Here is a 13,529-nt window from a genome sequence, read left to right on the forward strand (position 1 = left end):
TCAGCAGGTCACTGGGTGAACATCCAATTCCACAAACATGATTCACCATTTCACACCGTTCACTGTTGGGGAAGCATTTCCCCGCCATGACTCTTTATTATTCCTGGAGCCTCCTGCTGCCTGTTTAGCATGTTCAGCTTCATGTGAGATGTCCACTTATGTGCTTTTTGGGTGCAGCCTTGTCGAGCATTGGAGAGAAAGCTCTTTGCAAAATTCCAGGACAGAAAGGGGCTCAGTGAGTGGAGGTGTGCCGCGGGCCTCTCCCAGGTGCGGTCGCAGACTCAGAATTCGAGCCCCGAGCGGCGGAGGTGAACGGCGCGTCGTTTCTCCATAGCGTCAGAGAAGGGCTTCTGACCTCAGGACCTCCACCAGTCCCCAGCATTTACTGAAACTTAACGTGTTCCAGGCATGATAGTAAGCACTCTGTGTGTATTATACCAGCTGCTTGGAAGTCTTTGTTAAGTTCAACGGCTAAGCCCACAGAGGGTTTCTACTCACTGCTTTTTGTTGTTGTTTCCTTGAATATAGGTGGGGTATTGTTTTTTTTCTGCATGACTTGTAATTTTTTTTCTTTAAAACTGGATGTTTTAGATAACGTGATAGCATCTCTAGATTCTGTTTTCCCCCTAGCTATTTAGTAACTAACTTACCTGGATTAGATTTATGGAGTCGGTCTCCCCCATGGTGTAAAACTGCTGATAGCCCTGCTCAATTTTTAATTTTCCTTTTGATTATAAATTGTGGGTTCTCAGGGGTTGCCCTGTGTCAGCACGGGTTGGTGGTCAGTAGAGGCTGTGACCCAGCACCTTGAATCTGTGAAGCATTCACCTCATTCTAGTGGAGCTGAGCGTACGTTGGGAAATATACCCTACGTTCAGGCATTTTCAGCTGTGTCTTGGCTTTTACTTTTGTTTGGCTCATGGCTTTATGTTTAAACAGGGGTTTGCAGGTAGCCAGGGCCGGTCCTCTCTGTCTCAGGCATGCACGCGGCCTTGATCGTGCGTGTCACCGTCCAAGTGCCAGGAACACGTGGGAGCTTATCGAGGTGCGCTGTGGCTGCCCCGTGCCCGTATCTCCTTGTTAAGTTCTGGCTGGTCAGTGTTCCCTGCTGACCCCATCAGGACGATGGCCTCAGGCCATCGACCCTCTTCATTCTTTCGCTGCCAAGATCACTCGTGTCCCTGACGGATCCTGGGTGCGGGGCTTTCCCCGCGCTCCACGGGGCTTGAGCAGCCCGTTCTGCCGACAGAGCCGCTGGATTTCACAGCTTGTCTCAGCCGGGGGGGGGGGTTACCGCCGTGGCGGGGCTCGGCGGGGGTCGGAAGAGCCCCCGTCAGGACTGTCACGTGTCCCCACTGTTCCTCCCCGAAGTTCAGTCGGTTTTTCTTGAATGAACGCTTCTCAACTTGTTGCATCCTCTGGCTCAATTTCCAGAGTATTAAAACTTGTCTTTTGCAAACAGTATCCATGTTCTCATTGTTTTCTGGGGGAGAGGATTTAGCAAGCTCTTTGCTCCATCATTCTGAAGTCCTACTTGCTACTTTTGTGAGCTCCGAAAGCCCCCACTGCACCCTTCTAGGATGGGCATGGTTGCCCCATATTCTAGAACATGAGGGTCAGAGAGGAGGGTGGCTTGCTCGGGGTCACACAGCCCAGAGGCCGGCGGGGCTGGCCTGGAGCCCACTGCCAGAGGGCAGGGGAAAGCTCAAGAATCGGATTCCCTGGGGTTGCGTCGCCCTCCATCACATCTTAGCGTGCGACCTTCGACGAGTCCTCTTACGGCTCCTGATCTCACTCTCTTTCTAAAACGGGCATAAAATAGCACCTGTTGCCGACGTTTGAAAAATAAAATGAGTGATGTGTAAGGCTTAAAGCAGCGGTCAGCCTCAAAGACGGGAGAAAGCTGTTGCCAACATTTTCCTCGGCGTTCCACGTCGAGAGGAAGGCGCCTCGGTTAGCTGGACGATCCAGGTCGCATCGCGGACTCCACGGAGACGCGGGCCAAGGAGGACATTTCTTACAGGAAGCCTTGATGATCGCCCTGGGTTCCCTCAGTGCACAACCAAATGAGATCACTGCTGTTTCACCCAACAAGTGACAACTGCTGAGTGATATTAATGATGATCCTAATAACAGTAATTAAGTACAAAGTCACTTACAAAGTCATTTGCACAGGCTCTCAATTATTCATCCCAACCCTGGTCCGGTCTGGGCAGGGAGTGTCATCACCATGTAGCAGGTGAGGACAGTGAGGGTCAGGAGCAGAGCTCAGTGCCTGTAGCCGCCCCCTCACTCCCCCATCGGACCGAAACTTTCTTCTCTGTAAGATGAGGTCAGCAGGACAGAATGTCTGTGTTAGGCCTAATATTCTTGGCTACACAGACACCTCCAGGGTCATAGGGAAGCAAGGCGATGGAGGAGCATGTTTCGTGTGTGTTTTGGTGGTGGTTGGGGTGTACCTCCGCACCTCCACCAGGTTTTGACCACGACAGAGCTGGCAGGATGGCTCCAGGACTAGCTCATAATATTTATTAGTGCTTCCTGTACACCCGGTGCTACGTCAAGTCCTTTGCAAGCACAACTACACAGTCTTCTGAAAGAGCGTCATCATCTCCTCCCCCTCCTCCCTGCTGCCCCATTTTCCTGAAGAGGAGCCTACCGCTTAGAGAAAAATGCTTGTCCAAGGTCACATAGTTCACGAGGGCTAAAGCCAGGGTCTCAGCCCAAGTGGATGTAACTCCAGATTCTTACTCCACGCTTCCCCCCAACTCCAGCCCTCAGCATCTACTCTGAGTATTGGCTTGAAGGTAGACTTAGAAAAATTTCATTGGCTGGAGGCTTCATTTATTTTTGATCCATTCTATTTTCAGCCCATTTTTATTTTGTTTTCCTCTTGTGCAGAGAGAAAAGATGTTGTATTTTGGAGATACTGGTTTTATGCATTCTGCTGCCTATAGCTCCCTTGGCACATTTTTGGCTAAGATGTAATGAGTGAAACCACTAAGTTCTTGGAGGGGCCTTATGGAATGTTCTTGCAGGAGGTCAGGGGAGGGAACTTCCTCCCAGTTTACAGTCTTGGACCTGACTTTTTTTAATGAGGGTATTTTTGTTGGTGGTGGTGGTTTTTTTTTTTTTTTTGTAATCTTAGGAAGTTTTCCATAGAGCCAATGAAACTGAAATTCTTCTGCTCAGTTATTCCAGTCTCATAATACCTTTTGCTTATTGAGGGTCACGTTTGCTTTTCTGAAAATAGACCTTGTGATTTTCAGTGCATGGAAGATCCACAAGGGATGGCATGGGGGTGGAGTGGGAGGGCAGTTGACAGCCACACGGAAACCGGGCACGAACTCTGTCTGAGTGAGGGTACAAATCGCTGGCAAGGTTGGTTCAGCCTGCAGGTGCTTTTGAAAAGAGGAAAATTCCACAAACTAGCTGCAACCGGGAACCTCTGCGAGCAAGTTTCTCTTGCACGGGTCTGCCTGCCTCCCCCCTCACATTTGACCCCATCGGATCCCTCCTGTTTGGGCACTCGTACTACATTCAGTCATCCTGTTTACTGAGCTTCTGTTGTATGCGTAGACCAGTACCAGGTGCAGTGGAGGAAATAAGAGATGAATAAACACAGGCTCTCCCTCAGTAATCCAGGTCAGGCACAGAAGGTTAATGGCTATGCCATTTATTTAGCAAGTTTTTTGGGAGTGAGGCAGTTTCTGTAAGTAGAATGAAAGAAGGACAGAGTGTTGGGGTGGCTGTCACAGAGGACTTTAGTGACATAGCGAGTGGATTTCCTAGTGGCTTAGAGCCCTTTGGAGTCGTTCTGGTCATGTGAAGCAGCTAAGACACAGATGCTACAATGTGACCAGACAGGCCTCAATTCAAGTCTGGCTTTGCTCATGTGTAACCTTGTAACATTGAATGAATGCCTTTATTTAGTTTTTATTTTTTGTGGTAAAATATGTGTAGCATGAAATTTACCATATTAACTGTTTAAATGTGCAGTTCAGTGCTATTAAGTACATTCACGCTGTTGTCCAACTGTTCCCATTATCAGTCTCCAGAATTCTTTCCTCTTGCAAAACTGAAACTCTGTAGCCATTAAGCATTAACTCCCCCAACCTCCTTCCCTCCAGCCCCTGGTAGCCACTATTCTACTTTTTGTCTCTGTGAATTTGACTGTCTAGATACTTCATGCAAATGGGGTCATGCAATATTTGTCGTTTTGTGACTAGTACATTTCACTTAGCTTAATGTCCATGGGGTTCTTCTATATCGTAGCATGCATCGGAATTTCCTTCCCTTTTAAATCTGATTAGTGCCCTGGCTGGTGTGGTTCAGTGGATTGAGTGCTGGCCTATGAACCAAAAAAGGCCGCTGGTTCGATTCCCAGTCAGGGCACATGCCTGGGTTGAGGGCCAGGTCCCCAGTAGGGGGCATGAAAGAGGCAACCAATAGATGTCTCTCCCATATCGATGTTTCTGTCCCTCTCCTTCTCCCTCCCTTGCCCTCTCTCTAAAAAACAAGTAAATAAAATATTTTTATAAAAGCTCATTAGTATTCATTGTGTGTAAATACCCCTTTTTGTTTATCCATCCATTTGCCAATGGACACTCGGGTTGCTTCTACCTTTTGGGCTACAAATATCTACCCAGGTCCCTTCTTCCACTTCCTTTAGGTATATATCCAGAAGTGGAGTTTCTGGATCATATGATAATTCTGTGTTTAATGCTTTCAGGAGCCATCAGACTGTTTTCCGTAGCAGACGCCTCCATTGTTTAGTTTTGTACCTTTGGTTTTCTCCTCTATAAAAATAGGCATGATGATGTGACGCCCCACCTAGGGGTGCTTCGAGGATGAACCGAGATGGTGGCTGTGAAAGCCCCAGAGGAGTGGATGGCCGCAGTCGGCGCTCAGCCCATGTCCATCACCCGGGTGGGTGGGGCTCTCTCTGAGAGCCGAGGCTCCCAGTCAGGCAGGGACGTCCTCTCTCCCAGCCAACCAGCAGCCTGCGCGTGCCCTTTGGGAGCTTCCCGCCTGCTACCTGCCCTCTCCTCTAACCTCTGTCTTCTCCCCAGGCTGTGGAGGAGCTCTTGCAGGCCCTGGATCTGGAGAAGAAGGCAGTGGCAGTGGGGCACAGCCAAGTGAGTAGAGGTCCTTCCCCCGCCCCGCCCCGCCCCCGCCCATCCCAGCAGGGAGCCAGACTCCTGCCTCCTGGCATGCTCCTTCTGTGTGCCTCCTTTTCAACAAGCTGGAAACAGGGCTAGTAATTTTCTGCCCTGCCTGTCTTACAAGGCCATGGAGATAGTGTTATACCATGGGAGGGAACAGCATTGAGAAATACCATTTATTAGAGGCTACACTCCCGGGGGCCTCAGTGGTCCAGAAGAGCTCACATTCTGGACCTCAGGATGCCTTCCGGAGCCTCAGAAAGCTGCCAGAAAACCTGAGAAAAACACTCACTCTTGCTCAGAGCCTTGGAACTTTGACTTTGTAACCAACTGTGATACAGTTCCAGCCCTCGCTGATTCACAGCGAGAAGTGAAAAGAAGGGGCTTGAGGAGGTGGCATGTGACTATTAGAGTTGAGAGAAAGAGTTTTTTCCAAGCTGGTATTGAGCCAAAAGCTCTTCCAACAATGTTTAAACATTTGGAGAATTTCACAGAGCTAATAGGCTCATATTGAAAGTTTTCAAGAGGAAAAATACAGTATTTAGGGGTTCCCAAACTATTCGACCATGGGACCCTTGCCCTTTTGTTTCTGTGGAAGACCCATTGCCACATCCCAGAACTTGCGTTCCATGGGTTATAGTTTGGGAAGTGGGGTGCAGAGATTGTAATTAGTTGTCTACTAGTTGACTAATATCAACTGATAAACGTTGGCGATCACCCTCCACCTCCAAGTGCCATTTGAGGTGTGGGGGAAGGGCCCAGGGCTCCAGAAGCCCATCGAGGTGGCACTATGGGTCACTAGTGTTCCCTGTACCCCTGAGAAGCCTGGCCCATCACACGTCCATCCTTGGAGAGTTCACGGTCGTTTATACTGGTCATTGGCCCACACCCCCCAGACTCTCCTCGCAGACCTCATGGTCCTGCTGAAGTGCACAGTTGAAGCTGTTGTTAGTCTCCTGTGACCTCAGCCCGGCTTTTCCTGCTGGGAGCTGGCAGCCACTTTGCAGGCACTTCTAATCGAGGGAGTAAACTGCCCGTAATCGGTCTTCCCCCAGGAGCCTGGTGCGATGCTAGGCGATGTCACATACTATTGTTGTTTTTCCTTCACAATCTCCTGTGAGATAATCGGTACATCCCTTCCTTACAGACGAAAAAGCTGTGCCGCTGGGAAGCCAGCTCCTTTTCAAGGTCTCCTAGGTAGTTAGGAGTGCAGGGCCAGCCTCCATGAAAACCTGGACGGGTCCACATCCAGGGCCTTTTCAATATGCCGTGGATCCTATTAATTAATGTAGACACACAAGACAGTTTTTACACACAGGTCTTTATTGCTGGAGTTAGAGGAATTTTTCCTCAGCTCGGAGAACTTCGTCCTTCTAGACCAGCGGTTCTCCAAGTGCGGTCCCTGGGCCTGCAGCACCAGCGTCACCTGGAAACATAAACTGGAAGGTGCCCCCCCAGGCTTGGCGACTCTGCCACTCTGGGCGTGGGACCTCGCAGCGGGGGCTGTAACAAGCCCCCTAGAGGATTCCAGTGCACTCTCAAGTTTGAGGGTCACGGATCTGGATAATTACTTAGTTACTTCATAAAAGCCAAAATGAGCCCCTGCGGGCCTGGCAGCCATTGCAAGCAAGGAAGGGAATGCATCGTGGCGAGGGCCAAGGGTCTAGAAGCCGAACATCTCCGTGAGAAGACATTGCCACCATGGAGTAATACTTGGTATTCACGAAGAAACGGTCAAGGGCAAGTCAAGGGCAATGTATCCTTTGGAAGCCAGGCTGGGCAGTAGACTGAGATCTTTAAGGGCAGATGCAACTCTCATTCATTGCAAGATTTGGCACTTGTTAGGTGCAGAGGCTCGAAAGTAGAGAGATAAGGCTGAGTGGGTCCATGCCCAACACCTGCCCCGGCTTCCTGATTGCGTGAGCCCTGAGTGAGCGATGGGGTCTCCCTGAGCCTCTGTACAATGGAGCTCTTGCTTTCTCCCTCCCGAGCTGGCCATGGGGACCAGTGACTGGTCAGTTTGCAGGGATTGGCTGTTATGACTCAGTGAACGCGTTTTTGCCAGTGGGGCAAGATGCTTATAAAATGGGACAGCAATTTAATGTTGAAAGCGTTCAACTTCCTTAGAAAATTACTAAGGGAAGAGCTAGTTCCCCGGCAGCACCAGGCACACAAGCTATTACCCTATCAAATGTTGCAGCCTTGGCCTTCAGTATTTTTAGGGGAGAAACAGCTTGCATAGCAGCGACGCCTGTAGATTCCTTAGAGATGAGGATGCTACACTCTGCACAGGTCCGATAAGCAGCTGGACCTATGAAAAGTGAATAATTTAGATTTTTCTTTGTGATCTTCAGCCCCTGGTGCCTTATCGAGGCCTGTGCTAAGGGCCTTGGCATTTACGAAAAACGTGGGACTCCACATGCATATGGCCTTCTGGTCGGCAACACGCCCTTAAAAGGGAAAAAGAAAAGTCAAAATAAGATTCCGCTGTGGCAATGACTTATTCCTGTTCCCTGTACGGTTGTTTCCAATTATCTTTTTAATGAAAGCTTCATACTTAATCAATAGTGGTTTGGGCAGAACTCATCGCCTTTTGTAATATATGAACTAGTGCCGTCATCACTTTGAGCATTGATTTTTTTTTTTATATCAGCTTTTAGGACTCACTAGCTTGTGAAATTAATACAGTCATTATTGAAGCAATCTGATAGGTAATGAGTCGATCGTGCCTTTATTTCAATGAGGCTAATTGTCTTGGTGTCCCTGGCTGGCATGAAGAGTTCTGTGAAGTGACGCGGGGTAGCAAGCCGGAGTCGTCACCGATCAGGTGTGCTAATTTTTATTTTCCTATCGAGGAAGGGTTTTCTGCGAGATCGACCGAGTGGTCACCATTGCAGAAAATATGTTTAAGGGAATGGAGACTATGTTGAGACCCTTTGTTCCACCTGGAATTAAATTGCAAGTCAACCCCAGGCTTCGAGGGTGTGTATCATAACAAATGAGGAAATACAGGTTCATGTCGACATCAAGAACACGCGTAGGAGATGAACTCAGGGTTTTGGGTTCAGGCTGATCACTGGCTGTGTGAACTTGAATCAATTATGTGATCTTTGTGAGCCAATAGATTCTTCATAGAGTTGTTTTTTTTTTTTTTTAGTGTTAAAATGGGATGTAGGAGAAAGAGCTTTGAAAAATGTAAATGCCATGCAAATGTTAATTACATTCAGTGATAATTGTAGTCTTGTCTGGAGTCAGATAAAGGGAAATAAATCTTGGTGTTGCCACCTGCTGTGGAGGATCGTGGGGACCTGCCTTTTTTAGCCTGTTTCTCCCTTCATAAAACGGGGGGTAGAGGGGTCATAGTAACTGCCATGTAGGACTGTGCATGTAAAGTGCTTTATGGGCTTATCAAGCGGTTAGTTCAGATCCAGAGCACAGTTAGGGCTCCGTGAAGTGTTAACTGTTAATTGACAATGTCACCGATCACTCGGTGATGTCACCGATTGAGGTGGAGCTATCCAGTGCTTCCAGAGACACATAACACTTGTGGGGTTCCCAGCCGCACCTGGCAAAGGAATGCACGGGCTGTAATGTAAATAAGCATTTACATCGGGCAGCTGAAAAGTGGCTCCTCCCCCGTCACAGACTCAGCGCTCATTCGCCCATTCGCACCTCTTCGTCGCTGGGGCTGTGAGACCAGCGTTAGCCACGCCACCAGCTTGGCTGGAGCAGGCCTGGCCCCCTGTGTTCCCTGTAGGCGGTTTGAAAGCGGCCCTGCGGGGCGCCGGGGAGGCAGGGACCGCACTGCCGCAGAGGCTATCGAGTGCCACGGCCCCGACGTCCAGCTGTTTCCCGCTAGACACCTGAGTGCCTCCTGTGAGTGGCACCAGCCTGGCCCCACCCTCTCCTGACCAAGGCGGGGCTGCCCTCACTCCCCTCGCATTCTGTTTCTTCCTGCAAAGGCAGGGCCATGTATTTCCAGAGCACTGCTGCTCTCAGATGGCCAGTGGCATTCATTAAAGATGCACATTCCCAGGCCCGACCCCAAACCCACCCTTCCTGGGGTGAGGCCTGGGAACCCGCCTTCACCACACGACCTTGGTGATTCTGGTACACGGCCACGTTTAGGTGGGTCTGTCTTAGCGGTGGTTCTTAAAAGAAAATGTGCTTGAAGCCCCTGGGGATGGCACTGAGATGCTGGTTCTGATTCAGCAGGTCTAGGGTGGGGCCCAAGAGTCCACATTTATGACAAGGTCCTCGGCAGTCATGAGGCTGCTGGTGTGTGGACCGTGCTCTGAGTATTTAGGGGCCAGAGGCAGGGAAAGGGGAGCCATCAGGAGACGCGCTGCTTTGCGAATCTAGACCCTCAGCCAAGGGCAGCTGCTAACAGATATTTCCGGCGGATGCAGGAGACCTGGGTCCCCATGGCCACCACCACCTGCTCACACAGTCTGGTTCAGCGGAGGCCTCACCTGCCGCTTTTCTCCTTCCAGGTTTTCCTGAAGGCGGGCGTGGTCTCCAGGCTTGAGAAGCAGCGAGAGAAGCTGGCGTCTCACAGGATCGTTTTATTCCAGGCTGCCTGCAAAGGCTTTCTGTCACGCCAGGAATTCAAGAAGCTGAAGGTACGGACAGAGGATGGCGCCCTGTGACCCCAGCCTGGACAAGCACCATCCATGCTGGTCCGGGGGTCATGACCCCGCACTTCTCCCACTTGCTCTCACGCAGAAACCCCTGTGGGATATTGCTAACGTGCAGGTTCTGAGCCAGTCGGCCTGGGGCGTTCACAGGGGTCCGCATGCCTCCCACGACGGTGCCAGCGCTACCAGTCCAAGAACGCGCCCTGAGTGGTGAGACTTTGAGCGACCTTTTGCAAGGTGTTATGTTTGTTTCTGGGACATGGACATCAAATCACCGATGATGCCCTGGGCTACACATCCATGAGGTGGTCTGAGCCTTTGTGGGTCAGTCCATGATTTCGTCCTGTCCCATCCTTCACAGGTCAGCACTCAGGGCGCGGGTAGGGCACAGCCGCTGAGGCCTCGGGGACTGACAGGCCAGTTTAGAATCCACAGTCCTGGACCACCACCTTCAGAGACTGAATTTTCTCTCTGTGGTCTGCACCGTGGACAGAAGGCAGCTTGGCTCTGGAGACAGACAAGACCTATGTTCGAATCCCACCTCTACTGCCCAGTAGCTGGGTGAAGGTGAAATGAGATTATGTGCACTTAGCACAGTATGTGGCACATAGTAACTGCTCAGTAAATACTAGCTGCTATTAATTTAGTGTTGTTACTCTCAGTTACCCCTGCTGGCATGGAGTCTCATTGCTCGTGCCTCTAACTTATGAGAATTTGCACATTCAAGTACATGCCCGAGGCAAAAGCAGAAAAAAAGCAAGAACATTTAATTAATAATTAAAACAGTGTGAGCAACCCCACTGGCCCACTGCACTCACGTGGCGCCTGCTTTGGGATGATTCGGGACAGGCGTTGATTAAGAGCCTGGGCTCTGTCCTCAGCTAGACCGCCAGGGTTCACATCCTGACTCTGCCACCGAGAAGCTGCACGGCGCGGGGCGCGGGACGTGCCCTCTCCGTGTCTCGGTTTCCCCGTGTGTAAAATGGAGGTGGTAATCACGCCTCCCTCCTCAGGGCTGTAGCGAGGACTGAACTAGAGTGTGTACGGTGCTCGGGGCAGCGCCCTGCGCGTGGGAAGGACCGTGCCAGCCGTGTGTGCGCTGGCTGCAGGGATGGCGGTGAGAGGAAGGGGTTTCCTGGCTGGTTAGTCAGCGTGACCCCCTCCCGTGGTAAGAAGGAAAGAGGTTAGCGGCTCTCAAGGTGGCGTCCTTGGCCCAGCAACATCCCCACACCCTGAGGGTAAGTTCGCAGCGATGATCCTTGGCCCGGCCCCAGATCCCCTGGACTGGACCCTCTGGGGGCAGAACCCAGCCGCCTGTGTTTTGACAAACCCTCCAGGACGTTCCAATACGCACTCAGGTTTGAGAAGCACGGAATTTGTGTTAAATACACTTAAAATGATATCTATCCCCTAAATATCAACTAACAACATAATCACGGCCATGGTTTCTAGTGGGCAATTTCAGGGATTTTTCAAGGATCATTTTTGCCTTGCGTGGTGATGTTTGTACCTAATCCAATGAGGAGCTGTGACCCATTGTATCCTGTTTTCTGCTCCTCATCCTCTTATGCTCATTAGGTCATGCAAGACCAAGTGGTGGCATAGTGTTGGATGCCAAGAGCCTGTGTCCATGAAGGGAGCTTTTTAATTTCTATGTGCCTAAGCCCTTCCACCAGGATACAAGCCCCTTTCCTCCCTCCCCTGCGCCACCCTCTGCCTCCTCACTCTCCTTCACCTTCACCAGGTTGGAATGGACCCTCTGACCTTCCCGTCTGCTCTCCCTGCAGGTTCGTCGGCTAGCCTCGCGTTGCATCCAGAAGAACGTGGCTGTGTTCCTGGCGGTCAAGGACTGGCCGTGGTGGCAGCTCCTGGGCTCCCTCCGGCCCCTGCTGAGTGCCACCCTCGGGGATGAGCAGCTCCGTGCCAAGGAGGTTGGTGTGTGCACAGGCAGGGCACCGGGAAGCGGCCCCGCCTCTCACCCCGCCTGGCGCTTGCCTCTGACCCCGTGCCCCAGGCCTGGGGCTCCTGCAGCTAGGAACGTTCTGCCCCAGAGCCCTGGCTGCCTGCCTGCCTCTGGGGACTCCTCTGCCCTTGCCAACACGGACCACCGTCCCTCCCACGCCCAGCCCCCTCTAGGCTCTGGGTGCTGGTTAGATGCACCATTACCCCCAGGGCGCGGGAGCACCTGCCACTCACCTCAGGGAGACTCGCTGGTGGAGTCTTCGGGTCCTTCAGTCCTTTATCTTCTTACCCCTCAGAGAACACGCCCCCTACTGTTCTTTTCCTCCTTAGCACCTACCTTTGCTAGGCCACCCTTTTGATTGATTTCTGGTGTGTCCTCCCTGTTCTTTCTTTTGCAGAAATTAGCCCCCCCCCACACAGTTCCTTTCTTTCTTAGAGTACTATATATACTCTCCTGCAGCTTGAGTTTTTCACTTAAAAATATTTTTCAAAAATCATTTTTGATGATTTTTTTTATAGCACGTCGTCCTTCTCCTTTCACGGCCTCATAGGACTCCTTTGTGTACTTTGTTCCGTAGTTCGCTGTAGCCACCCCGCGTGGGTGGTGTAGGTAGCACAGTGCCGAGCCACCAGCAGCCAAGTGGCATTCGGGAAGAGGCAGGGCTGAGCAGCCCGCCTCACGCAGGCCGGCCAGCGTCCGGAGATGCGGCGGGCCCGCTCCGAGGGTTTGCGTTCCGCCCCTGGACTGGGTCGGGCGGAGCAGACTTGCATGAGCAGAGACATTGATGTGCGGCTATGGGGTAAGGAAGGAAGAAAAGAGAGAGAGATGAGGATGAGGTGGGGAGAGAGAGAAAGAAAGAAAAGAAAGAAGGGGGAAAAGAAAGAAAAGAGGAGGAGCAGAGGAGCCCCTGTCGGATGGGCTGGGGTGTCCTGCAGGCAGGCCCGTTCGGTCTCCGGCTCCATCCCCCAGACACTCCCAACTCGGCTGGGACCTGGGCCTCCCATCCACAGTGGCTTCTGTTACAGTGTTTGTTTTTGTAGGAGGAGCTTACAACGCTGAGACAGAAGCTAGAAAAATTGGAGAAGTCCCGGAATGAACTCCGGCAGAACACAGACCTGCTGGAGAGCAAGGTACTGTATCCGGCCTGTGTGGGCTCTGGGTTCCTGCACAAGTGAGGTCCCCTGCGGGGCGGGTGGGGACAGGCGGAGCCTGGCGCTGCTCAGGGCGCTCCAGGAGCACCTCTGAGCAAGTGCTGAAGTGAAAGCTGCTGTTGCCCCCAGTTTAGAGAGGAGGGAACTGAGGCCCACGGGTATTAAGTATCTTCTGAGGTTACACAGCCAGCAAGTGGAGACCTGAGATTCCAACCCATGTCACCTGACTCCAAAGGGGAGAGTTTCTTAAGTCACAAAAGCACAAAGCACAGGGACACAGCGATACATTTCAGTATTTTAAAGCAAGAAATAAGCTCTGTTTATCAAAGTGTAAAATGCTGACACATTACATACGTGGAGATGAAATTTGCAACACGTAAAACCGGCAGAGAGCATTCAGAATATGTAAAGAACTTCCTCATCTCATTGGAGAAAGGCAGCTCACTCCCACAGGAAAGAAATGGGCAAAGAGAAATAGGAATCTGCTACGCCCAAGAGTTTGAAGAATTCAAATGTTCAGGAATTCAAATGGCCAGTAAACTCATGAAAAGATGCTCAACCCAACGAGCAATCAGGAAATGCAAATTAACATCCCCGTAGGTACCATTTCACA

At 51.2% G+C, this 13,529-nt stretch overlaps 1 protein-coding gene across 1 annotated transcript in view; it reads left to right on the top strand.

Annotated features, from left to right (window-relative positions):
- MYO18B (myosin XVIIIB) overlaps window positions 1–13,529 on the top strand; it is a 212,743-nt gene that overhangs the window by 72,328 nt on the left and 126,886 nt on the right. Inside the window, exons 21-24 of the mRNA XM_054594428.1 lie at window positions 5,073–5,138; window positions 9,659–9,787; window positions 11,590–11,733; window positions 12,806–12,895. Of these exons, the coding sequence (XP_054450403.1) occupies window positions 5,073–5,138; window positions 9,659–9,787; window positions 11,590–11,733; window positions 12,806–12,895 (429 nt within the window). The remainder of the gene's footprint in view (window positions 1–5,072; window positions 5,139–9,658; window positions 9,788–11,589; window positions 11,734–12,805; window positions 12,896–13,529) is intronic.

This window comes from Pteronotus mesoamericanus, unplaced genomic scaffold (assembly GCF_021234165.1).
Source record: "Pteronotus mesoamericanus isolate MK-2021 breed Mesoamerican mustached bat unplaced genomic scaffold, CSHL_Meso_final scaffold_507, whole genome shotgun sequence".
NCBI lineage: Eukaryota > Metazoa > Chordata > Mammalia > Chiroptera > Mormoopidae > Pteronotus > Pteronotus mesoamericanus.